The 26,800-nt window shown below is 39.1% G+C and overlaps 1 protein-coding gene and 1 pseudogene across 1 annotated transcript in view; both read right to left on the minus strand.

Moving 5' to 3' along the window:
- LOC149202042 (GDSL esterase/lipase At5g03980-like) overlaps positions 1 to 792 on the minus strand; it is a 38,120-nt gene extending 37,328 nt beyond the window's left edge. The window contains exons 1-2 of the mRNA XM_089401451.1: positions 651 to 792; positions 324 to 512 (exon numbers count right to left, since the gene is read on the minus strand). Coding sequence (XP_089257577.1) covers positions 324 to 512; positions 651 to 792 — 331 coding nt within the window. The remainder of the gene's footprint in view (positions 1 to 323; positions 513 to 650) is intronic.
- Positions 793 to 2,905: 2,113 nt separating this feature from the next.
- Positions 2,906 to 21,736, minus strand: LOC149202043 (GDSL esterase/lipase At3g48460 pseudogene; annotated as a pseudogene).
- Positions 21,737 to 26,800: the final 5,064 nt, after the last annotated feature.

The raw sequence follows: 26,800 nt of genomic DNA on the forward strand, positions 1-26,800 counted from the left end.
ATATTGATTTTTGTCATCATGCTCTTTGGAAAGAGCTTTGCTTCCTTCATTTTTCTTTGCTGAGATAGTTGATTGATTCATGTCTTCAACCTCTTTCGTCAATTCTTTTGCTGCAAACATGTTGTCCTGCATTTGATTTGTGTATGGAGGTAGGCAACTCTTCTCACCAAACAACAACTCATCAATAAGATGTTTTTCTTGCATGAGATTGAACCAATCTTCATGAGACACATAATCATCATCAATTTTGACTTCATATGTTTCTGCATCAGAGGGAATTTCCTCACGATCACATGCTACTCTATTGTCAACTATAGATATACTTTCAGTCTTGATTGCAGCTATGATGCTTTCAACACAATCACCATTTTTAACACCACCACTTTCATCATATTTAACTTTCTCACTCCCCTCCATACTGTACTTCATTTCAAGAACATTATAAAATATTTTTGCATTATGCATTTCACCAAATTCATGTAAAATACTAGACAAAATGTTTTCATCTAGAGCTGATATAATGAGAAGTAATGCTATTTCTCTTCTACACTTATCATCCAAATTCATAGAAGTTTCTTGGACAAATTTTCATAAATCTATTGAACCAAGCAATCCTTCCATTTTAATTGCCCAAAGCTTAAAATTTTTACCTGAGAAAATTGGCAAAACTGGCATTAATCGCTTCAATATTGCATCAGTGTCTTCAAATTTTTCATGTTGATTCATATCTTCATTAGGCTTAAATTCTGGAAACATTTCTAATTCTTCTATAGCTTCTGCAACTATTGCCATTTCATTCTTTCTCTTCATTTGTTTCAATTCTCTTCGAGACCGTGTCCTCTGTGCTACAACAGTTCAAATGTAAACTCCTAGACTTTCACACCTCTTTCAACCACACAAATCAGATGTAAACCCTCATCTTAATCTTCAATAAGCAGTAGAACAGATGTTATGCAGCATAGCTCCTAAGAATGCCATGGGATCGAAACTCCATGCCGCTAAAGCCACTCCAGCTCCATGTAGCTTCCCAGTGTTCCCTTATACAAATTCTCACACCACACAATCTACTTTGGATGCTTCTCTAGGCTCAACGTTCCAACACTAATATGCCTTTGGAACTGCACTCTCCAACAATTTCTTCAAGGGATCAGACAGCAAACAACATCCTCCATGCAACGCACTACAACAAACAAATTCACAACACTCCCAAGTGGCACACAATCCACCACTATTCACACACAAATCGGATCTCGCTCCCCGAGACCTTCACAACTGTCTCCACTCCTCGGCCTTTAAGCTCCTTCAACATCCACACTTCAAACAAAACGCCTCTTCTACTGCCTCTCTCGGCTCTCCTTGGCCCTCCAGGCTCCTCCAATCAGACCAGTGACCTTCTGCTGGCTGTCACAAACAGTGCTCACTAACAACACTCTCTTGAACAAGACCCACTTGCACGATTTTTGCAAAGAATCATCTCCACGCAGTGCTCACACTCTTTCAACATCAACGCCCTTCAATCCGCAGCAAGACTCCAGGTCTTTACACGCACTCCTTCTCACGGCTAGCTTCTTAGCAGGCAACACACCAGTGTTCAAATGTCCAGGCCACAAGAGACTCCTCACCGCACTCGAAAGAAAAATTCTACCCACAGATATCGGCCCTCTGGCACTACAGCAACAAAAATAGCACACAGTTTCCCTCCGGTGACATATCAACTCTCTACTCGGCTTTACTTCATGACAACAACATACAGCTTCTCCAAAAGGCACATAGATTCACTAGCCAAGGTCCCCACGACCACAATAACATGCTCATCACAGCAACGATCAGATCGGCAACACCCACAACATCACACTCTAATACCGTACAACTCGATCATAGACGTTGGCCGCTCACTGCATTACAGTATGCAGGCTCTATATCAGTTACAAGTGCACCTCATTTTGCACTAGTCCGCGGCTTTCCAGATCAAACAATGATCTGCTTGCTTTCCATTACCAAGATAAGAGCGGAGCTCTTTTCTTTAGAGAACAAAATTGAAGACTAACAGAATTAAAGACTCCACACAAAAGTCTTCCTCATGACTCTCGACTCTCATGCTTGCCCCACCAGCATTCACACGCTCTTCTTAACACCCAATGAACAACTGCATTGTCTCTTCTTTATGGGAAGAGAACACTAGATATCTTGAACACTTATAGTGAGCCTGATACTTGCAGCTTTCACCTCCATAGCTTAATGTCCAGAGGCAATAAGATTTAAATTGCAACTTGCTGAGCCAACAATTGGCTGAGCACACAGCTCCCAACTCGATGAGCACACAACTCCACCACACGCACAACTCCCACACTCCAACACCACTGGACCACTCACGTCCTCGGCCTTGTCTGCACCAGGCCTCCACGCTCTCACTCTCAATGCACTCTTCTTTTAACACAACGACAGATGTTGTGGTCCACAACAGGAACAAACAGGTTCACTCACAGCTCTTCCACACACAACACTGCAAACAAACAAAACTCTCAGTGACAGTCTCCAGTTCTTCACCGCAACAAACCAATTTGACGGTCAGCTGGCACAAAACAACCTCACCAGTGTCACAAGTCCACAACACTGTAACTAAGCTAAAACCCTCAGCTCTGATACCAAATTGGATATTGATTCGATACCATATCAGAGAGAGCAGGGACTTAAAGACTAAACACAGAAAACACACCTTGATTTCATTCGTTGTTTAAACAGGTTTTTATACATGAAAGAGAAAGTTCTGGAGATTGATTGGGGCGGTGGCTTCTTCAGGAAGCTTCCCCCATTGTCAATGATTTCTAGAAACCGCATTTAAAAATTCTGTTGAATTCTAGTAGCGGGTAGTTGGAATTAGTTCTAGTTCCTTCCAACAGGTGGTTCATTGGTGGCCAGCTGCATCACAAAGGCCATTATCAGAGATTTTCATCATGTCACTGAAAGGTGGCTGAGTATATTGGGCTTTTTTGATGATGAATTCTAAAATAATTTTGTATGCGGCTTCAATGAAATGTATTCCATCCCAACTGATGGCTCTTTCTGGATTTGAGCATGCTAACACTCCTGGTGTCCCACACGTATGCATGATATCAAAATTAAAAAGTTCTCCAGTTCCACAGCAATACTGAAATGTATTAGCAGTAAAACCTGCATCATTTCAACATTATCATTACACTACACTAATCCAATCCAAAATGTGTTTGAGTTTATTAACTGAATCCAAATTTTTTGTACATACTGTATGCTGCATGGTTCTCGATTATTTCCATAAACATATTATAGTAGTCCGCATACACCAATATGGCGTGTGGATATTGAATCCTTAGCTGCTCTAATGTCTCCTGCAACGTTGTGTTATGATCCTGGGAGAGTTGATTATATGATGCTAGGCATCCATTTTCATCATAATCGGAGTTCCTAGGATAAGGGTCTAGAGTAAGTATGGCAGGCAAACATCCTAGAGGTGGCATTCCTTGGACAAATATGTACTGGGCTCCTTCTTCTATCAATGCCTGCACTCAATTCCAATTCCATTTTAATATTAAAAAAATTCCTAAAAAAAGAAAAACTCATTCAGCGCAACGCATGTCATCGTCTAAATAAAAGAAAATTGATTCATTCACCGCAACGCATGTCATCGTCTAAATAAAAGAAAACCGTAATTATGTTATGAGAGGGTTATTGATATGCAGAAAGAAGTAAGACATATTAAGTGGGGTTTAATTAAAATCAATTACCTGTATAGCTTTTAGAATCTTGGCTATGATAAGAGGAGTAAAGCCCCTTATCTCATCCTATGGCGAGGACGTAAAGGTGGAGTCTAGATAGTCGTTGAGACCCAATCCACCCATCACATATAACGCTCTTGAGAAATGAACTTGGCAATCTGTTGACCAAATATATATTTTAGAACCATCTGGAAGCATAACCCTAAGTAAAACTTTACATAATTGAAACGATACTATGATTATGTTGAAATGGTACTTTCAACTGCAGCGTTTATTTCAGAAAACCGCCAGTTTTTTCCCCGCACCGCTATTTACCGAATGCTGGTAATTTTCCAAGGGCAGGGATCACACCCATAGGCTGACACGTGGCGTGAGAAGTTTTCCAAAACAACTTTCCCAACGCATAAACTTCTGTAAAAAGGGACCTTCAGGTAATTGCGATAACCATCCGATTAATGTGGGCCATATCAACGATTATGGTAGCTCATGAGAATGTAATGCAATTTATTCTGAAATTTTGAGGGTACTTCATCGTTGCCTGTCCCTGGATATTCTGTGCGATATTGCAGACAACTATAATCTATGGTTAAAATAAAAAAATTGCCATGTTGAATGTAATTAATATAATTCATTACGGTTGGTAAATGTAGGTAAAGTTTTTAATTTTATTGTTTTTTATTATTCATGGGAGTTCTTTTTTTTACAGCACAAGTAACACGTAATGTCATATATATTTTTTTTGTTGAATATGTAAGGGCAATAGGGCAATATGCAGCAACGCGAATGTAAGAAGAAGAAAAGTTTTTTACATAGCAGTGTGTTGATTTTTTTCAGAGGGGACAGAGTGTTTTTGTAATGCACAGCAGTGCAGACACAGTAGTGTTATTTTTCAGGAGAGACAGAGTGAAGTCTTTTGAACTACCTCTGAAACAGGCTTGGTGTAATCCCTCTGTTGGAGGAAGAATTTTGTAACAACAGTCTTGTTAATGAATGAATTTTTTTTTTTTGGTGTGTGAAAAAACTTTGTTTCCTGTGTTAAAAACAGAGCATTATTCTCTGTTCATTTTTGTTTGGAATTATCAAAAATTCCCAACATGGTATCAGAGCTTGTCCAGGCTCTTTGAAGGTGTCAAAGAAGCTGAAGGAAGGATTTCTTGTTGCAGCAGCTTCTCCAGCAGAGTGAAGACTCAGTCAAGAAAGAATCTAAGGTATTTCTCAAGTTAGTTTTTTTTGTGTTGCTGTTGAGGACAGTCAGTTATTTTAAATACGCAGTCAAGTATTTTGAAGCATAGTTAAGAGTGCAAGAATGGATAGAGCCAGCACTAGCATGGGTGTCTGTAATACTCAGCTCCCACAATTTAATGGGAAAAACTATGACTATTGGGCAATAACTATGAAAGCTTTGCTTGTTTCCCAAGACTTATGGGAATTTGTTGAGGATGGTTTTGAAGAACCAGCAGATGAAGATGAGTTTAATAATTTAACTCAGGCAGAGAAATAGCTGTTGAAGAGCTATAAGAAGAAGGATTCTAAATCCCTCTATCTTTTTTATCAAGCAGTGCATGAGAGTGTGTTTCCAAGGATAGCAACATCCAAGAGATCCAAAGAAGCATGGAAAACTCTCAAGATAGCCTATCAAGGCATGGAGAAAGTGAAGACAACAAAACTACAGTTACTGAGGAGAGATTTTGAGAATCTCTGCATGAAGGAGTCAGAAAATATTAACTCATTCTTCACACATGTGATTGGTCTGGTCACACAGATAAGGTCTCACGGAGAGATTCTTGAAGAAAGTAGGATTTTGGAGAAACTATCGAGGATCTTACCCTCAAGGTTCGATGTGATTGTCACTACCATAGAAGAGACAAATGATTTCACAAATTTCTCAGTTGATGAACTACATGCATCAATGATGATACACGAGCAGAGATTGAGTAGAAATGAAAACTCATCTCTAGAGCATGCCTTTAAGACCCAAATATTTTTTGGAAGAGGAAGAGGTTAAGGTAGAGGAAACAAGAGAGGAAGAGGCAGAAGCCAAAATAGAGGTGGAAGAAACAGTCCAAAAAATTCTCAAGGAAAAGGCAACAATCCAAATCAGAACCAAGGCCAAGGCAGCAACCAACAAAGTGGACAACATCATGCTCAAGGACAAAGGTATGATAAATCCAATGTCCAATGTCACTACTATAAAAAATATGGGCATTATGCAAATGAACGTAGGAAGAAGCAACATGATATGAATAATAGAATTAGTGCAAATTTCACTAGAGAAAATATTAGCCAAGATAATTTGTTTTTAGCATATGATATGGCTAAAGAAAAGAGTGAAGATGTATGGTTTCTAGACTCCGGTTGCAGTAACCATATGATAGGAAACATAGCCCTGTTTTCTATGTTAGATTAGAGTGTGAAGTCACAAGTCACACTAGGGACTGATAGTGAAGTTTCTTTTATGGGGAAACGAGAAGTAAATGTCTTAACAAAGAAAGGTGAAAAGAAAACCATAGCAGATGTCTATTATGTTCTTGGAATGAAATGTAACCTCATAAGTATTAGACAGCTTGTTCAAAAGGGGTACAATGTTTTCTTTGTGAATGATGTATGCACCATCATGGATAAAACACCCAGCACACAATGTATTGCTGAAATGAAGATGGCAAGGAATATGACGTTCTCTCTCAAAATGAAAGCAGAAAAAAAATGGAGAAGAAATAGCAGCAGTGACATAAGAGGCTTTCGAAAGCAAACCAAAAGATGAAAATTGGTTGTGGCACTTGAGATTTTGACATCCCAACTTTGGAGATCTTAACTTGTTGAATAGAAAAGGAATGGTAAGCAGATTACCATTGATAGAGAAACCAGACAGCCTTTGTGAAAGTTGTATCTTGGGGAAACAACGCAGAGAAAGTTTTCCATCTGGACAAAGCATAAGGGCAAAAGCACCCTTAGAGATTGTCCACTCAGATTTATGTGGACCAATGCAAACTCCATCACTTGCAAGAAGCCACTATATACTAACATTTATTGATGATTTTACTAGAAAAACTTGGGTTTATTTCTTGAACGACAAAAGTGAAGTGTTTGAAAGATTTTGCAATTTCAAAGCACTTGTAGAAAACCAAAGTGGGCTGCATATCAAAGTTCTAAGAACTGATAGAGGAGGTGAGTATATCTCCAAAGAATTTCTATGTTTTTGTAGAGAAAATGGAATTCATAAGTAGTTTACCACTAGGTACACTCCACAGCAAAATGGAGTTGCTGAAAGGAAGAATAGGACAATCATGGATATGGCGAGGAGTATGTTAAAGGCAAAGCATTTGCCAAATGATTATTGGGCTAACGCTGTACACTATGCAACGTACATTTTGAATAGATGCCCTACAAAAACAGTCATGAATAGAGTGCCGGAAGAAGCATGGAGTGGGACAAAGCAAGGAGTCACCCACATGAAAGTTTTTGAATGTGTGGCTTATGCACACATTCTAGATCAACTAAGGAAGAAGTTGGACAACAAAGGGGAGAATGTATTTTCATTGGATACAGTGAGTAATCCAAAGCTTATAGGTTGTATAACCCATCCACCAAGAAGCTTATTGTGAATAGAGATGTTCAGTTCATTGAGGAGGAAGCTTGGGATGGAAGCATAGAGAAAACAGTGAATGTTAAAAACTCTTTGTCTCATGATGAAGATGATGAGGAGATGGTTGAAATACATCCCCAAACAGAAGCACCAATACAAGGGTAGCAAAAGCCACCCTTGAGGAGAAATGAAAGTGTTTCTCCAAGCACACCACAAGGAGGAAATTCAAGTGATTCTTCAAGCACTTGTACACCAAATGAAAGAGGTAAGAAGTTTAGAAATTTAAGTGACATTTATGAACGAGAGGTAACAAATGAAGGTATGAACTCTTTGTTTGCTTTATATTGTGATCCAGGTGGATGTTGGTGGCCACCCACCTATCCCATTTGGACCCCCACAACTGTCTCTTTCAGTTTTTCAGTTTCCTTAATTATAGCACAGTTTACTATTTTTAGTAGTTTTTCGGGTCCTAAACTTCCGGAGACGTTTTGAGGCCCTAAACGACGTTTTTTGGGAAATCCACCGCTAGGGATTTTTTTGACAAAAAATCTCCTTTTCCGTCGTAGTCCTCGGAGAGATCTTTCCAACGGGCTATCATGCGCGTCAAACGGAGATAATACGACCAATTCGCGACCCCGGGAAGTAGGCTATCCAACTCACCCCAAAACGGGGCCCACAATTTGGTGTTTCATCTTCTAGGGTTAGGTTTTGGAATGTGAAGGGTTTTCCATTGTTTCTCAATAATAAATAGGCCTTCGAGCCTCATTGCAAAGACAGTTCAAAACAGTTCAGAGGCATGTAGCCGACACATCTCTTCTCAGAGATAAGCTACCATCGCCCTATCTGGGTTATTTCTATTTGTAAGCATATTTCAGTATTCTCCATTAATGAAATGAAATATTATTTCCGCTACATCTCTGTTTTTATGGTTATCGCATCTCTGTATTTATGGTTACCTCTGTAATTTATTGTGTTCCTGTTTAAATCAGGATCAGTGGTATCAGAGTGGTCTGCTTTTTCTCTGTTTTTCTTTGCATGTCCCCAACGAGGTCGGGATATAACGAGTTAGGGCTTGAATTGGTCGAACCTTTGCAAGACTAGCCTCGCAAATCTCGACGACCTCCATGGCGGATGAGAAGAAAGAGGAGGGGGCAGGAGATCCTATCAGAATCTTGCTCGAAGAAGCCCTCGAGCGGCAAAGGAACGCGATGATGGATAGCTTTGCGGAGATCCTTCAACGGATACCCAGAGGCGACGCATCGGCTTCCAATAGCTACTCTGGAAACGCCACACCGTTTAAGGTACAAGTTAATTTTGAAATCCCCATATTCGAGGGTCAAATAGACGCAGATGCCGTAGATAAATGGTTAAATCTGCTAGATGGGTATTTTTCTGTTCATGAATTTTCAAGTCGGGAAAAGATTGTTTTCGCTCTTCTCAAAGCAGCCCCCCACGTCAAGGACTGGTGGGAAACATACTGCGAGCAGAAGGATGAAAGTACAGGCTCACTGTTTTCAGCCGCACCCACTTGGAATGACTTCCGGGATGCCATCAAGGAGCAGTACTACCCTATTGGAAGCTATGAGGACAAATACATCAAATGGACCACACTGCGGCAGGGACGAGACCAAGATGTGCCAGAGTTCACAAATATTTTCCATACCCTTCGCACACAGCTGGGTATCAAAGATTCTGAGCTGCATCTGGTACTCAAATACCACGGCTGCCTACACAAATACATCCAGGAAGAGATGGAGTTCTTGAACATCTCCTCACTCGGCACAACATACCGATACGCTGTTAAAATCGAGAAAAAGTTCAAACAGAAGAAGCGAGACTTTGGATCTGCAAATCCAAAGCCCAAAGGACAAAGCCAAGGCACGGTGACCCAAGACAACTCGTCGAAGCCACAAGAAAAGAACACCACCATGAAGCCGAAGAAGGACACGGGAAAGTGGTGTGAGTTCCACAAGGGTCCCACTCATAACACAAGTGAGTGTCGGACCAAGCAGTCGCTAGTGGCCGAGTTGAAGGCTTCCGAATCAGATGCATGTTCCGACTCTGAGTCAGAACCAGACAAGGGGAATGACAAAGGGAAGCAGATCATTGATGCAGATCCCAGCGCCAGTGTTGCTACTGCCAAGATCCAGAAAAATGAGCTCGAAGATCCAAAGGAGGGGGAACGTCTTTTCCACTCACAGATGTGGGTGAAGGGTTCGCCGCTGCAATTCATTGTCGACAGTGGCAGCCAAAAGAACCTCATTTCAGCACAGGTCGTGAAGTGGTTGGGCCTACCAACTACACCACACCCACAACCGTGCAGTATCGGTTGGCTTCACGAAGGACGAGATCTCAAAGTTCGCCATCAGTGCCGCCTTCCCTACAGCATCAAGCTCTTCACGGACGAGGTATTGTGTGATGTTACACCTCTGGATGTTTGCGATGTACTATTAGGCCAGCCATACTTGTGGAGGCGACATGCTGTGTATGAGTCAAGGCCTCGCGCTGTCATTATTTCTTTGGATAATTCATTATACAGGATACCGGAGGTAGCCCCACCTACCGCCACCTCTTTGATCACTGCCAAGAAAGGAAGCAAGCTCATCTCCCAGACTAGGAAATTCATTTTTTGTCTGGTTCGCTCCCAAAGTAAGGGGAAGATCGTTGCTACATCCATGACCCCCGCAAAGGGTTCCTCCACACAGCAGCAGCAACAAAGGGATACGGTCATGACAGAACACAGGAACAACTTCTCCTCACCCACAGGGGTACCACACAAGTTTTAGGTGGGCAACAAAGTTTGGTTACATCTGCAGAAAGAACACCTTACCAGAACCCATCAAAAACTCAGACCACTCCGACATGGTTCTTACACCAGTAACAAGGCTACGGGCAACAATGCTTTGAAGCACAACATTCCTCCATTCCTTCGCTTGCACCGAGTGTTCAATGTGGATCGTCACCGACCATGCTCCCCACCATTTCTAGACACATCAGAGATTGCAGAACAGCTCACCAGAGACCCAGCTCAGCAGAAGCTTCCTCATCTCAGGGAGGAACTCAACGCAATGGGGACCATTGCTTCCTAAGGGGGGAGGAATGATCCAGGTGGATGTTGGTGGCCACCCACCTATCCCATTTGGACCCCCACAACTGTCTCTTTCAGTTTTTCAGTTTCCTTAATTATAGCACAGTTTACTATTTTTAGCAGTTTTTCAGGTCCTAAACTTCCGGAGCCGTTTTGAGGCCCTAAACGACGTTTTTTGGGAAATCCACTACTAGCGATTTTTCTAATAAAAAATCGTCTTTTCCATCGTAGTCCTCGGAGAGATCTTTCCAACGGGCTATCATGCGCGTTGAATAGAGATAATACGACCAATTCGCGACCCCGGGAAGTTGGCTGTCCAATTCACCCCAAAACGGGGCCCACAATTTGGCGTTTCATCTTCTAGGGTTAGGTTTTGGAATGTGAAGGATTTTCCATTGTTTCTCAATAATAAATAGGCCTTTGAGCCTCATTGCAAAGACAGTTCGAAACAGTTCAGAGGCATGTAGCCGACACATCTCTTCTCAGAGATAAGCTACCATCGCCCTAGCTGGGTTATTTCTATTTGTAAGCATATTTCAGTATTCTCCATTAATGAAATGAAATATTATTTTCGCTACATCTCTGTTTTTATGGTTATCGCATCTCTGTATTTATGGTTACCTCTGTAATCTATTGCGTTCCTGTTTAAATCTGGATCATATTGTCATGTTGATGACCCTGTTCATTTCGAAGAAGCAATATAGGATAGGAAATGGATAGAAGTTATGGATGATGAGATCAATGCCATAGAAAGAAACAAGACATGGGATTTAGTTGAACTACCAAAAGAAAAAGAAGTCATTGGAGTTAAATGGGTCTACAAGACCAAGAGTAATGCTGAAGGTAAAATAGAAAGACACAAGGCAAGACTTGTTGTCAAAGGATATAAGCAGCAGTATGGGAGAGACTATGAGGAAACTTTCGCATTGGTTGCTAGAATGTAAACCATGAGAGTAGTGCTGTCCATAGCAGCACAAAACAAGTGGAAAGTTTACCAAATGGACGTGAAGTCAACATTCCTAAATGGAGTGTTAATGGAAGAGGTTTACATTGAGCAACCTCTAGGCTATGAAAAGAAAGGTGAAGAGTTCAAAGTGTGCCGATTGAAGAAAGCTCTTTATGGGCTGAAGCAAGCACCAAGAGTGTGGTACAGTAGGATAGATTCCTATCTACTGGAAAATGAATTTAAAAAACGTGAAGGAGAATCCACCCTCTACATCAAAGAAAATGATGGTAAAATACTAATTGTTGTGTTATATGTTGATGATGTTATTTTCACACGTAATGATGATTACCTTATTGAAAATTTCAAAACAGTCATGAAAGAAGAATTTGAAATGACTGACATGGGCTTGCTGAGATACTTCTTGGGAATAGAAATAGAACAAAATGGAAATGGGATTTTTATCTCACAAGTGAAATATGTTAATGAAGTGTTGGAAAGATTTAATATGCAGGAGAGCAAAGCAACAATCACTCCCACAGTGATGGGAATAAAACTCAGCAAAGAGGACAACAACAAGGATTTTGATCCTAGTTTGTACAAGAGCATAGTTGGCAGCCTCATGTATTTGACTGCAACTAGGCTGGATATAATGCATGTTGTTAGTTTGATTTCCAGATTCATGGAGAGGCCAAAAGAAGCACATTGACAGGCAGCAAAAAGGATTCTGAGGTATGTTAAAGGTACTAAAAAGTTTGGAATTTTACATACTGCTTCAGAATGTTCAGATTTAATTGGATACACGGATAGTGATTGGGCTGGAAGTGTAGATGATCAGAAAAGCACATTCAGTTATGTTTTTCACATGGGTTTAGGAGCCATTTCATGGGCTTCTAAAAAACAACGTATTGTAGCTTTGTTTACAGCAGAGGCAGAATATGTGGCAGCTACAGTAGCACCGTGTCAAGCAATTTGGATGAGAAGGATGTTAAAGAGTTTATGCCAAGAGCAAGCAAAAGCAACTGTGATTTTTTATGACAATAGCTTAGCTATTGCATTATCCAAGAATTTTATGTTTCATAAGAGAACGAAACACATTGACACAAAGTTTCATTACATCAGGGAATTGGTAAACAATGGAGAAATCGTTTTAAAACACTGCAGAACTCAGGAGGAGGTTGCATACATTCTAACCAAATCATTGGGGCAGAAAAGTTTTGAGTTTTTGAGGAAATGTCTGGGTATGACTAATAACCCAGCAGTTGAAATTAAAAGGGAGTGTTAAAAGGGAGTGTTGAAATGGTACTTTCAATTGCAGCGTTTATTTTAGAAAACCGCCAGTTTTTTCCCCGCATCGCCTTTTACCGAATGCTGGTAATTTCCCAAGGGCAGTGATCACACCCATAAGCTGACACATGGCGTAGGTAGTTTTCCAAAACAATTTTCCCCGACACATAAACTTCTGTAAAAAGGGACCTCCAGGTAATTGTGATAACCGTCCGATTAATGTGGGCCAAATCAATGGTTATGGTAGCTCATGAAAATGTAATGCAATCTATTCTGAAATTTTGAGGGTATTCCATTGCTGCCTGTCCCTGGATCTTCTATGCGATATTGCAGACAAGCGTAATCTAAGGTTAAAACAAAAAAAATCGCCATGTTTAATGTAATTAATAAAATTCGTTACGGTTGGTAAATGTAGGTAAAGTTTTTAATTTTATTGTTTTTTATTATTCACGGGAGTTCTTTTCTTTACTGCAGAAGTAACATGTAATGTCATATATATATTTTTTGTTGAATATGTAAGGGCAATAGCAGAATACGCAGCAGCGTGAAAGTAAGAAGAAGAAAAGTTTTTTACAGTGTTAATTTTTTCAGAGGAGACAGAGTGTTTTTGTAATGCACAACAGTGCAAACACAGTAGTGTTATTTTTCAGGAGAGACAAAGTGAAGTCTTTTGTACTGCTTCTGAAGCACGCTTGGTGTAATCCCTCTCTTGGAGGAAGAATTTTGTAACAGCAGTCTTTTTAATGAATGCAAAGTTTTTTTTGGTGTGTGAAAAAACTCTATTTTCTGTGTTAAAAACAAAGCATTATTCTCTGTTCATTTTTGTTTGGAATTATCATAAATTTCAAACAAATTATACCCAAATTAGCTTTGCAGGTGAAATCTTTCAACTGGTGAAACCATTTGATTTGCGTATCTAGAGATAATGGTGTCTCTGAGAAGATGAGTCTGTCATTTAAGAAGGAATTGTCCAATGAAGTGGCACCCCAAAGGCAAAGTTAACTCCGTTTTATCTCTCCGCCAGCTCCATGTCGATCAGTCCAATAGAAGGCATGAGGAAATTAAATCCTAGCGAACTAGCCGAAAAATACACAACAAGAAGACATGAAATTAAATCCTAATGCACTGGCTGAAAAATACACAACAACAAGAGGAGAGGAAATTAAATCCCAATGCACCGGCTGAAAAATACACAACAAGGAGAGGAGAGGAAATTAAATCCCAGTGCACTGGCTGAAAAATACACAATATACAAGTGATCATGAGGACTATGCAATATTTTACACCCAAGAGGCATGTAAATGGAATTGGATGATGAGTGCTAATTATTACCCAAAAAGTCAATGACGAGACATCCATCTGAAGCACGACCGGTGGGGAGGCCAAAGAAGGTTTTTCCATATGGAAGAGAGCGAAAATGAAGGTTGTAAGGAGGTGAAGCAATGTCCGCGTTTACAGTATCAGCGAATGAATCTCCGAAACTGTAAATTGCTGCAAAACAAGATCGCCCTGAGGCTGTGTCTGCTGCTGCTGCTGCTCCCCCGACATGAAGCAGCATCACCAACGCCAACAACAATCTCATCATCAGGCTATTCCTCATCATCATCTCTTCTCTTCTTAATCACTTAATATCTGTTCTTCCATACTCTTCAAAGTGCGTTCAATGTGTTCCTTATAAAGATAAATAAATTTTGCAGTAGTGCTTTTGTAATTTTGCACTGCTATATTTAGATCATGTACATGCATAACGACGACGATCATGGAACGTAATTAGAATTTTTAATTTAGGTGTAATTAGAATTTTTAATTTTGTAATTTATGTGCAATGCATTGCTATATTTTTCCATTTTTACTCACTCTTCTAATTTTACACTGCCAATTTTCCATTTTTACTCTTATTTCTAATTTTACACTGCCTCTAGGGGCTATTTATTTTTCCATTTTTACTCACTTTTCTAACTTTACACTTATGTGGGTTGTTTTCGGATATAATTTGCATAGATCTAGATTAGTTTTCCACAGCCTTTTACTAAATATCTACATTTATTTTCCACAGCTTTTTACTTCTAACTTTGCTAAATCCTGTTTTTTCTTTTTCCTTTAATTCTAACCTTGATAAATAGAGAGCTATTTTTAGAGTTTAAAATAAAACATATAGTATTTACAAGTATTTATATTTACTTTCCAGATACATAATTATAATATTACTCGTGACTAGTAGTTAACTTTTTTGTCTTAAGTTAAATATTTATTGGCTTGAAACCATATTACTAATTATGACTTATTAACAATATACGTTTAACAATCTTATAAAATGTTTGGAATTGATAGATTTTGGAAAATATCGTAGAATGAGTGATGATATTGAACTTATATTTATAGATCACACTCTATGCATTCTGGAAATGTCGAAGGAAATTTTCATTGAATGACTTCATTGACGTAAGCTTTTTAACAACTATCAAAGGATGACTTAGAGTATATAAATCAATGGGATGCAAATAAAGACTAAGAAATGTTGACAATGAAATTACCTATTTTAACAACTCTCTTTCTTAAATATTTTTATATGGTGCATTACATTTAACGATTTTACAATTTTATGTTATATAAATGGAAGTGAGCAAGTTTGATCTGTCCGTTAAGTTTCACCTCCCAATCATAGATATTTAATTAGGATATCCTCCTAAACTATTTCAAAATCTTTTATTATGTAGTTTATTATTTTAAATCTGAAGTTATTAGCATAGTGCTCAAAACTTGTGGAAATAACTAATTAGGCATAAAGTAAATATAATAACTCTTTCAACTCCCCTACCATCATCTTTGGCAATTTCTCTCAGTAATAAGCAATTGATTCTAAAGCTCATTGATTCAAGTTATCCCTATAATGTGGGCAAGGATTTCCTCTATTACTAGAATTTTGAGTCCCCACGATATAGTTGTAAATAGGAAAAACTTATAGGTGAAACCCTATAGATTATCCACCCTCCATCTTCAAAAAATTAAAAGACTTCAGGGTTGCTCCAAAGTTGTTTGAAGGTGACAAGTTCATGTTGGATAGTTGAACTTCGCATTGTGAAAAAGTTTGATGGATCATATTAAATAGTGGTAGCAATATGCTATGAACACCAATAGCAGTATCAAACAATAATAGTAATAATGGAAACATTGACAACATTCATTTAATGAGGAAGATGAGGGTTAGTAATTTTCAAATAAGGTATCAATGCCAAAAATAAAATTTAGTGACTTCTAGAGTGTTGTGTCATAATGGACCTTAGTGTGCTAGAGATTATTGAAGATATAGTTAATTATGAGGGTGAAGTGATTAGAAGATTATAAATGTAATAGTCAGGAGAATTACCCCATGTCCCCCCTCCCCCTCCTCCCAATTAAAGGAACATGTTGTCCTTGCAATGAAAAATAAATTAGGAAGGTACTAAATTATTTTCAATCATGAAAAAGCACTAAATTAATTGTGAAAAAGGTTTCTAGGCTTTTCCATTCCCAAGGAGATCAACTTGACCCACTTGTGTATCTAGGCACCTAGGGGCTTGAGAAGTTAGGAAAATTATACAATAATTGAACCCTAGCGACCAACTGAATTTATCCTGTCTTCTGCGTGTGACCAAGCTTCTAGCCCCAAAAAACCAATTTTTGTCCTCAAAAGTTTTTGTTTCTATCCTCGATCTGTCTGAGCTCTCTATTTAATAGCTAGAACTAGTACAAATTCATTTTATTTTGCTTGATTTCTTTAGATTTTCTGTCCTTCATTGGGAGAGGGTTTTTGACTTGTATTGGGCATTGAACTTCTTGTTTTTGCTGACCTATTGGATCCATTATTTTTTATTTTTATTTATTTATTTTTATTTATATATATATATATATATATATATATATATATATATATATATATATATATATATATATATATATATATATATAGATATAGATATATATATATATATTTTTTTTCTGCTAGTTTCCGATCTTTGTTAGATCTGAGCCATTTCTTATGCATTGTTGGGATCTTCCATTTCTTGTGTCCTCCCATAAGTTCAGTCTCTACTGGGGTGTGCTGGCTGGGATGGATCAATCTATACGGAAAGGGAGGTGGATTTACTTGAGGGGTACTCTCTCGCTTTTCCTCTTCAAGTTCATAAGGTGGAGATGGAGGTTGGTTATCTTCAAGCAACCTTCTGGACCTAAGGTTGATTTCTTAGATCTCCATAGCATAGGAAGGGTAAGATGTCTCTCCAATGTAGACTTGTTGTGCTTGCTCGTTATTTGGGTTCAGATTGGGTTGAGCATGCATCTGAGGTTGCTTGGTTGGAGTGGGATGAGTGATTTGTGGTTGAGGCGGAGGTGGAGTAGTAAAGTAGGAGGTTGGTTAAGTTGAGGCCTCCACTCATGTGATGGGTTATTCCATTTAGGAGATTGGGAAACATATGGTTGAAATGGTTAATTGACATGTTGGGGAGGATATTGAGGGGCATAAAGCCAAGGAGGAGGTGTGGAACATGATGGATGAGGGGAATAGTACTATGGTGGAAAGGGTGCATTCTGGTAGGGATGGTATTAAGAGTAAGATGCACCTTGAATGCTCTGCTGGTATGGATGAGGTCCTTGAGGCCTCCTTTGATTTATAAAGTAGAGTTGCTCAGCCCCACCTTCCACCCCTTCATATACAACTTTTAAACAAAGAAAAGAAAGGCATTTATTTGTGGCATGGTTTTCCTCATAGACTGAGAAGACCTGTACGACATTTAATGGGCATTCATTTCTAGGTTTCCTTTTAGTTCGTTTAGGGCATAAGATAACTAGGGCTCTCTCTGATTCCTCTGGTTTCCTCTTGATCTGCATGGTATCCATTTGCAAAGAAAAGGCATGAAAAATTTCACTTTTAAAGTCTTCCAACATGTTCCTAATCTCATTCTTGATGGACGTTGTGGAAGGGGAGGAACTGATCAAGCCTTGACTAGCCCTACCCTTCTTTCTACCGGCCCTAGAGTGAATTTTAAACAATGCTTTGATGCCATCATAGGATAAATGATAGATATCTCCACGAGACAAGATGTTGATGTTTTCTAGCATGTCCTCCCTAATCCCTCAAAGAAAAACTAGCTTGAGTGAATCGAGATCAAGGGTGCATCTAGCCCTCCTATAGCTGAGTTGAAATCTCTCCTCATAGTCTTCCAAGGATTCATCATGTCCAAGAGCCATTCTAAAGATTTATTCTTTGGTTTATTTGGACCTACAGTAGTCCCTGCACTTGTCATTAAAAGCTTGTGGAATTTGAGCTCAGGTAGTGACGTTATCCCTAGGCAGACCCATAAACTAGTGCAAGGCTGCATCCTTAAGGGTAGATGGGAATAACTTCAACTTCTGGTCATCAGAGTCATAATCATAGGTCCTACAGGTAACGACAAATTTAAGCATAAAGGTATCAAGATCCTTAGAGGCTAATCCATGGAAGTGTGGAAGGGAATTAGGGCTGATATTCTCCATTCTAGCCTCTCCACTAGTCTCTATGATAGGGAAAAAATCATTGTTCCTATTTCTACACATGGTTTGGGTAGGTGAAGTGGGTACTTCTCCTTTCCAGACAGGTTCTTCAAATATCTCATGTTTCTCACCTAGAGGGTCTTATAACTCCCCTATGGTCAGAGAGGGAAGCTCGCAGTCACCAGAGAAGAGTGAAGGTTTACTACTTGAGGGGGCGGGGGTGTTCGGTAAGAATTTTCCTTGAGTATCTCTATTCCTACGAGGCATGAAAGGAATTTTTGTCTTTTGTTTTTATGTTGCTTTTTCAAAACTATATGCAAAATAGAAAATAATGTTGAAGCATATATAACATCTACCTAGACACGTCCCCGACAACGACACAAAAAAGTGGTGAGACCTAGTATTGCACCAAGAGTTCTGCAACTCCCAAGGGCTCCTCAACTCTATTTTTCAACAGAAAGTTCATACACACTTCGAGGTGAGAATGCTATATACACAGTAGATGGCATTCTACTCATGCCACCCTCAACTAGGAAATTTGATCAATAGTTCTCCAAGACCATTCTTCCTACTTAATTATAAGGAAAACTAACTAATGAAGGTGCAACTTAGAAGCTACCTTTAATTATCAAAAGTAAAATTCTTTTTGAACATCAACTTGTAAACGTTATTGAATCAATTCATGAAAATATAAGAGCCACACTACTTGCAGAAAAGGAACTACATTATCTTGCAATCAACCATCTAGCTACCAAATATACTTGCAGACAAGAAGCTAACCCACCAAATCATAACTCAAGATTCCATGTATCATCTATCTAGCTCACACTTGCATATATACCAATGTTCTATTTGTGCCAAATCTATGATAAAGAAACTCATGCTATCCTATTATGCAGTAAAGGAAAATGATAGGCTACAAATCCCTAGAGGTTTACTGGTAGCTACTTGTAAAATGATCCTTGTAAGCCAATTCCTCTAGTTTTTCCATCTAGAAAGCACGATCCTTGTAAGCCAATTGTATTAGGGATTTCCCTAAGTTAAATTTAAGTGGAACAAAGAGAGGGAAAAGCCATGGATGACCACTATGATATCAATAATTGAATTTACAATCATGAGGTATACTATACCCAATCTGTGGCATACCAATATTATCCAAATCATTTTGATAACATATTGTAACATATCCAGTTGTCTAATTAAGCTACAATCTAGATCATCACATTAGATTTATATGTAAATATAAATTTTCATTTGGAAATAATATTTTTCATAACAAAATAGTTAGAGTACGCATATACACTTTAATACATTTAACTAAATAAATTTTCCTTAAAATACAGGGTATAATAATAGTTAATACATGGGAAATTAAAATGAAATATATAACTGGCCTTTTACCATACGAATCAATTATAATGAATATAATGAATTAAGCATCCAATTAAAGGATATGCTTTATTTGAGAATGACCATGCTTGGTGTATCTCCATAGAGAAAACTAGTAATTGTTGAAAAAATGAAAGATGATGTCATTTGACTTTGCAATGATGATTAATATATGAACAAGGATAGCATACTCTTGAGGATATGTCTACATGTCCAATTCCTTGGATTGATGACTTTCTTTTGGATTAATTTAAAAGAGGATTTAGCAGCCTTTAAGGTTGATTATGTATAAAGTATCAATAACATAAGTTTAAAGTGGAAAACAATCCCAAAATTATGTTCAAAATGAGATATCTACACCATGATATTTTTGAGTACCAAGAAGGTTGACTAATACCCCACAACTTTCATAAATCTAATGAATAAAATGTTTCAAACCATAACTTTAATAGATCTAATAAATAAAATGTTTCAAATATATTTGATGACAATTTCAAATAATAATTTAAAATATAATTCTTAAAATGTGTTGGTGCATTAAAAAAAAATGTTTTTCAACAAAAATGAAATATAATATTTGCTAATGATATGATAACTAAACCACATTTATTTTGATTCTATTTCATATAAATTTTTATTTCTAAGATATAAACCACTGTATTCAAAATTTTATTGATTTATACTAGATTAACTAAAATGAATAATTATTATAGTTCGATCTATGGATATGCAAATCCAATAAATACCATATTCAATTCTTAATGTAATATAACATTGTAATGATTTGAAATAATTATTTTTTTTTTCTCAAAAAAAAAAAAAAAATTTAAACAACAATATAATTTAAATAAAAGTATAACTCAAATTTAAAAGCATTATAATAAATTTTTATTTCAGAATACCAATATACAATTAAAAATATTATTATTATAAAAAGTCCCCCATTGAAATACAAATGAAAGAAATAGGGACTCAAATTTAAAAGTCCTATTGAGATTTGACATTCAATTCAGAATACATATTAATAGCGAATACAAAATATTAATTGGTGGCTGCATCACAAAGGCCATTACCAGAGATTTGACATATTTCACTCCAGAATACATATTAATAGCGAATACAAAGTATTAACTGGTGGCTGCATCACAAAGGCCATTACCAGAGATTTGACATATTTCACTCCAGAATACATATAAACGGCCATTACAAAACATTCTCATAAGGTGGTTCACTGGTGGCTGGCTGCATCACAAAGGCCATTATCAGAAATTTTCATCATGTCACTGAAAGGTGGCTGAGTATATTGTGCTTTGTTGATGATGAATTGTGAAATAATTTTGTATGCGGCTTCAGTGAAATGTATTCCATCCCAACTGATGGCTCTTTCTGGATTTGAGCATGCTAACACTCCTGGTGTCCCACACATATGCATGATATCAAAATTAAAAAGTTCTCCAGTTCCACAACAAGACTGAAATGTATTAGCGGTAAAACCTGCGTCATTTCAACATTGTCATTACACTACACTAATCTAATCCAAAATGTATTTGAGTTTATTAACCGAGTCCAAAATTTCCGTACGTACCGTATGCTGCATGGTTCTTGATTATTTCCATAAACATATTATAGTAGTCCGCATACACCAATATGGCGTGTGGATATTGAATCCTTAGCTGCTCTAGTGTCTCCTGCAAGGCTGTGTTATGATCCTGGGAGAGTTGATTATATGATGCTAGGCATCCATTTTCATCATAATCGGAGTTCCTCCGATAAGGGTCTAGAGTAAGTATGGCGGGCAAACATCCCAGAGGTGGCATTCCTTAGACAAATATGTACTGGGCTCCTTCTTCTATCAATGCCTGCACTCAATTCCAATTCCATTTTAATATAAAAAAATTTCCAAAAAAAGAAATACTCATTCACCGCAATGCATGTCATCGTCTAAATAAAAGAAAACCGATAACGCATGTCATCGTCTAAATAAAAGAAAACCGTAATTATGTTATGAGAGGGTTATTGGTATGCAGAAAGAAATAAGACATATCAAGTGGGGTTTAATTAAAATCAATTACCTGTATAGCTTTCTGAATCTTGGCTATGATAAGAGGAGTAAAGCCCCTTATCTCATCTGATGGCGAGGACGTAAAGGTGGAGTCTAGATGGTCGTTGAGACCGAATCCACCCATGACATATAACGCTCTTGAGAAATGAACTTGTCAATTTGTTGACCAAATATATATTTTAGAACCATCTGGAAGCATAACCCTAAGTAAAATTTTACATAATTGAAATGATATTATGATTATACCCAAATTAGCTCTGTAGGTGAAATTTTTCAATTGGTGGAACCATCTGATTTGCGTATCTAGAGATAATGGTGTCTGCGGGAAGATGAGTTTGTCATTTAAGAAGGAATTGTCCAATGCAGTGGCACCCGCAATGGCAAAGTTAACTCCATTTTTTCTCTCCGCCAGCTCCATGTTGATCAGTCCAATAGAAGGCCCGAGGACACCTCACTATAAGCGGTTGGAAGACTACCGCAGGTGTAGGGGCGTGACAGTTGGTATCAGAGCAGGCTGATGACCAGGTTGATGAAGTACTAATCTCATCACATTGTGAGTTGGTATCAGGGGTTCGGTTTGAAGCTGGTAAGCAAGGTTGCTTGTGACAGTGGAAAGGGTACTTGCAGGTGAAGTAAGCCATTTCACACAAGTGGAACAAAGGTTGGTTCGGGTTGCAGGCTATTTGGTGAAGCTGTTGAATGGTCGAAACTAGATTGCAAAAGAAGAAGAAGCTGTTAGAGATGGCGGCTGAATCTCATATTGGGTCTAGCCATGGACAAGATACTACTTTGGTACTCATGGAAAAGATGTTGTTGAAGATGGAAGCTATGGAAACTTCCTGGGATAAGAAGATGGACTTGTTCACTCAAGAACAAGAGGCCAATGCAAATATGAAGGAAGAGTTTGATGAGCTCCGAACATAGCATGAGTACACTGATCTTATGTGTACACAACTTGAAGTAAGGGTCAAGGAGGTTGAAGGAGCAAGGGATCAAGGTCTTGCCGAGATCGTGAACTTGAAGAAGACTCTTGACGAAGCCAAGGACAAGATCGTGGTGCTAAAGAAGGTCGTGAGGCATAACTCAGGTGGAGGAGTGCCTCATGTGAAAGTCAAGGAACCAGAATCTTATGATGGTACAAGGAATGCAAAAACTCTTGGCAACTTTCTATGGGACATGGAGCAATACTTGGAACGGTTGGGTTTATCTGATGATGAGACAAAGGTCAAGGTAGCTGCTCAGTTCTTAACAAAGGATGCTAAGATGTGGTGGCGAAGGAGGATGGACCAGATTGGCAATGGCAATGCTGATGACATTACTTCGTGGGATGAGATGAAGAAGGCTCTGCAGACCCATTTTAGTCCTCAGGATGAGACATGGGAAGCAAGGACAAAGATTAAGTACATAAAGCAGACCGGGAGCCTACAAGCATATCAACGAGAGTTTTCAAGTGCAGCTCTGGAACTTCCCGACATGGCGGAAAGGGACAAGGTGTTCAACTTCATTATTGGATTGAAACCTTGGGCACGCAATGAAGTGAAGAGGCAGAAAATTAGGACACTTGAGGAGGCTTTTGCTGCTATTGAGAGGTTGGTGGAGCATTATGATGAGAATTCTGATGATAAGAAGAAGAAGTCCGATAAACCAAAGGAGAAGAAGAAGGATGATGCTTCTAAGACGAAGAAAGCCTTGAAGTGTTGGATATGTGTTGGACCACACACGGTGAAGAATTGTCCTTCTAAACCAAAGGTGGCTGCTATTGCACAGTCTGATGCGAAGAATGAAGGTGCTTCTATGGGGATGATGCAGATACTTGGTGCTTCTGCTACTACAGAGGAGATCTCCAGGAGGGATCCTGAGAGAAAGGTTGGAATATGTCTGAATGAAGGTTGGAGGTGCTGATATACTCACTATGGTGGATAGTGGGGCCTCTCACAACTTTATGGGTGAGGATACTGTGAGAAGGATTGGGCTGAAATTTGTACTGGCAAGGGCACAAATGAAGACAGTGAATTCTCCTCCTATTGAAGTTCTTGATATAGCTGAAAGGGTGGACACTACACTTGGTGAATGGGCAGGGAAGGTTGACTTCACTATAGTGCGAATTGATGATTATGAAGCTGTATTGGGGATAGAATTCATGAAACAATTTGATGCCATGATCGTTCCACATTTGAGGAAGCTCTACATTTATGATGGAAGGGCAGATGTACCCATTGGTGTGCCAACCATTAGAGTAACAAGACCTGATTGTAAGTTGGGAGTGATGCAAGTGGAGGACGAGAAAAGAATGGGAGACATGAGTAAGCGATTGTCTACTGTTGAGGCAAAGCTTACCGAACAGTCTTTGGTCATCAGGTCACTTTCAGATAGTATCTTGGATTTGTCAAGAAGGCTAGAGTTGGTTGAAGATGATGATGATGAGGAGGAGGTATATGTGAGGCCGGATCTCTAGAAGGAAGACCGGGTTGCTTATCTACAAAGGATGGAGGTTGAGGATCCTGACAGATAGATCGAGTTGATTAGTGAGGGAGATCCTTCAAGCTCTACTCCCTCTACATCTTCTTAGATGGATGAGAAGATGGGGCTCATTGTTAGCTGCTCATGGCAGTGAGTCCCTAAACATGTTGAGAAGACGTGACTGATGGTGCAGGGATGGCTTGGCATCAAGCATCATGGCATGTTGTAGATGAGATGGATGGAGTTTCCATGGACCTGAGCATGAAGATAGATTCTTGATGAGTCAAGAATGTGGCAATTTGTTTTGAGAAATGACTGATAGTGATGAAAGAATGTGCATTCTTGTGGTTTGGGTGCATGGTTGGATTAGCTACCCAACTAGCTTGAGTCATGAGGGGATCCATTGTACAAGATGATGTTGCTATTAGGACGAGATGTTGGCATATGATGGACATGTGTTAGCTCTTGTTGGAGTATCAAGACAACGGTTCACATGGTGACACATGATGAGGTTGACACAAGATGTTGCAATAGATACTGTGACAAAGGGGTCGATGATCATGGATCGAGATGATATCCGATGAGACATACCGTTGAGGTGCATACCTTGGTATGGAATACTTGGTGACAATTGGTCACTAAGGTGAGACATGATGGAGATGGAGTTCTACATATGTTGCAGGGATGTTCGCCGTATGTGGAGTTGACATCATGGATAATGATGTTCTTGGTAGATGGTTACCGGGATGGTATGTTGTTGAGAACGATAACGATTTCAAGTGGAGGAGGATGTAAGGTCCTTGGTTAATGACTCGGTTGGGCACCGGGCGGACCGGGGACGAACATGGGCGTGCGGGCGAGATGAAGGACGCGCGGGTGTGTTGGCGTGCACGGGCGGGCACGACGGTGAGTCTGGCCACACGATGGGTGAGCGCGCGGGTGAAGGCGTGGGCGAGCGCACGAGCTGGACTACACGCGGGTAGGGCGAGGGCGCGGACGAGCTGGCCTACACGACGGGAGACCCGGTTATGCGACGAACACTTGTGACAACAATGGTGAACGACAAGTGTTGGGTGTTGGTTTATACCCACGGCAGGGCGCTTTGTGATGGAGTTTGGTCGACCTACGATGGAGGGCGAGGCTAACTTAACATAAGCATTCAAAGCGGTGTGTATGACAAGTGTGGGGCGGTCGGCTGGGTAGCCCACCCACACTCAAACATGCATATATATATGTGTAGCATTTGGAGCATTCAAAAAACCAATTCATTCGACATCTCTTTGCTCAAGGTTAAGGAGTGTTGGTGCGCAAAAATAAGAGAGGCAAGCGCATAGCTCATGCACTCTCTTGGTAGAGTCGCACTTTTGGAAAGACACTTGGCAAGTGGGTGAAGACGTGGGCAAGGTGTGCCCGGGTGAACGATTGAGGTGGAGATTTGTGTAAGGCCTCAGAAGGGGGTCTTGGTGTCTCGGTGAGCACCCTCCCACCATGCAAGGTATGCACAAACATTGTAAAAGGCTGATTTTCCTATGTTGTAAAAGTGACTAAGTATAGACTTGGATTTTGCAAAGGATACTTGTATTATTGAAGAAAGATTGATTATTATATATTGTTGGGCAGACTCATTGTTCAGGGAGCTGCCCCTCCCTTTATACTGTGCAATTGTTGTTCTCTTTTATAATTGCTGATGATAATGAATGAGTATGGGTGTTCATTAGTATAAAGGATAAACATAATATTACCTGGTTGCGAAACACAAAATAAGTAAGGAAAAGTGAATTAGGTGTAGTCCATGAACATTAGTATTGGTGAAAAGAAAGTGTTCAGTGGTGTCGCACCTCGCTATAAGCAGTTGGAAGACTACCGCAGGTGTAGGGGCATGACAGGCGGGGAGGCCAAAGAACGTTTTTCCATATGGAAGAGAGCGAAAATGAAGGTTGTAAGGAGGTGAAGCAATGTCCGCGTTTCCAGTATCAGTGAATGAATCTCTGAAACTGTAAATTGTTGCAAAACAAGATCGCCCGAGGCTGTGTCGTCTGTGTCTCCTGCTGCTGCTCCCACATGAAGGAGCATCACCAACGCCAACAACAATCTCATCATCAGGCTATTCCTCATCATCATCTCTTCTCTTCTTAATCACTTAATATCTGTTCTTCCACACTCTTAAGCACGTATCATCTTCAAAGTGCGTTCAATGTGGTCCTTATAAAGATAAATAAATTTTGCAGTGGTGCTTTTGTAATTTTGCACTGCTATATTTAGATCATGCACATGCATAACGACGACGATCATGGAACGTAATTAGAATTTTTAATTTACGTGTAATTAGAATTTTTAATTTATGTGTAATTTTTAATTTTGTAATTTATGTGTAATCTTGCACTGCTATATTTAGATCAGGTACATGCATAACGATGATCATGGACCGTAATTAGAATTTTTTTACTACAATATTTTCCAATTAATCCACTGATTTGGATTTAAACAGGAACACCACAAATTACAGATATAACCATAGATACAAAGATGCAAAATCACCCTCAAAATTGGGGATATTTTAAAGAAGTTTGGTTGGCATGTATGCCATGCAAAATCATGCAAGAGAGGATCAATTATTGGTTGGCTCAAATCAAGGAGGTTCAAACTAGCCATAAACAAAAGAAAAGTCCGAGTTGTGTACATTGTGGTGGTCATTACTATATTGTTTCCATTGGTGGGACCCACATTA

This window comes from Pinus tabuliformis, chromosome 2_1 (assembly GCF_031772625.1).
Source record: "Pinus tabuliformis cultivar Carrire ecotype Pingquan chromosome 2_1, CPIR1, whole genome shotgun sequence".
Taxonomy (NCBI): Eukaryota; Viridiplantae; Streptophyta; class Pinopsida; order Pinales; family Pinaceae; genus Pinus; species Pinus tabuliformis.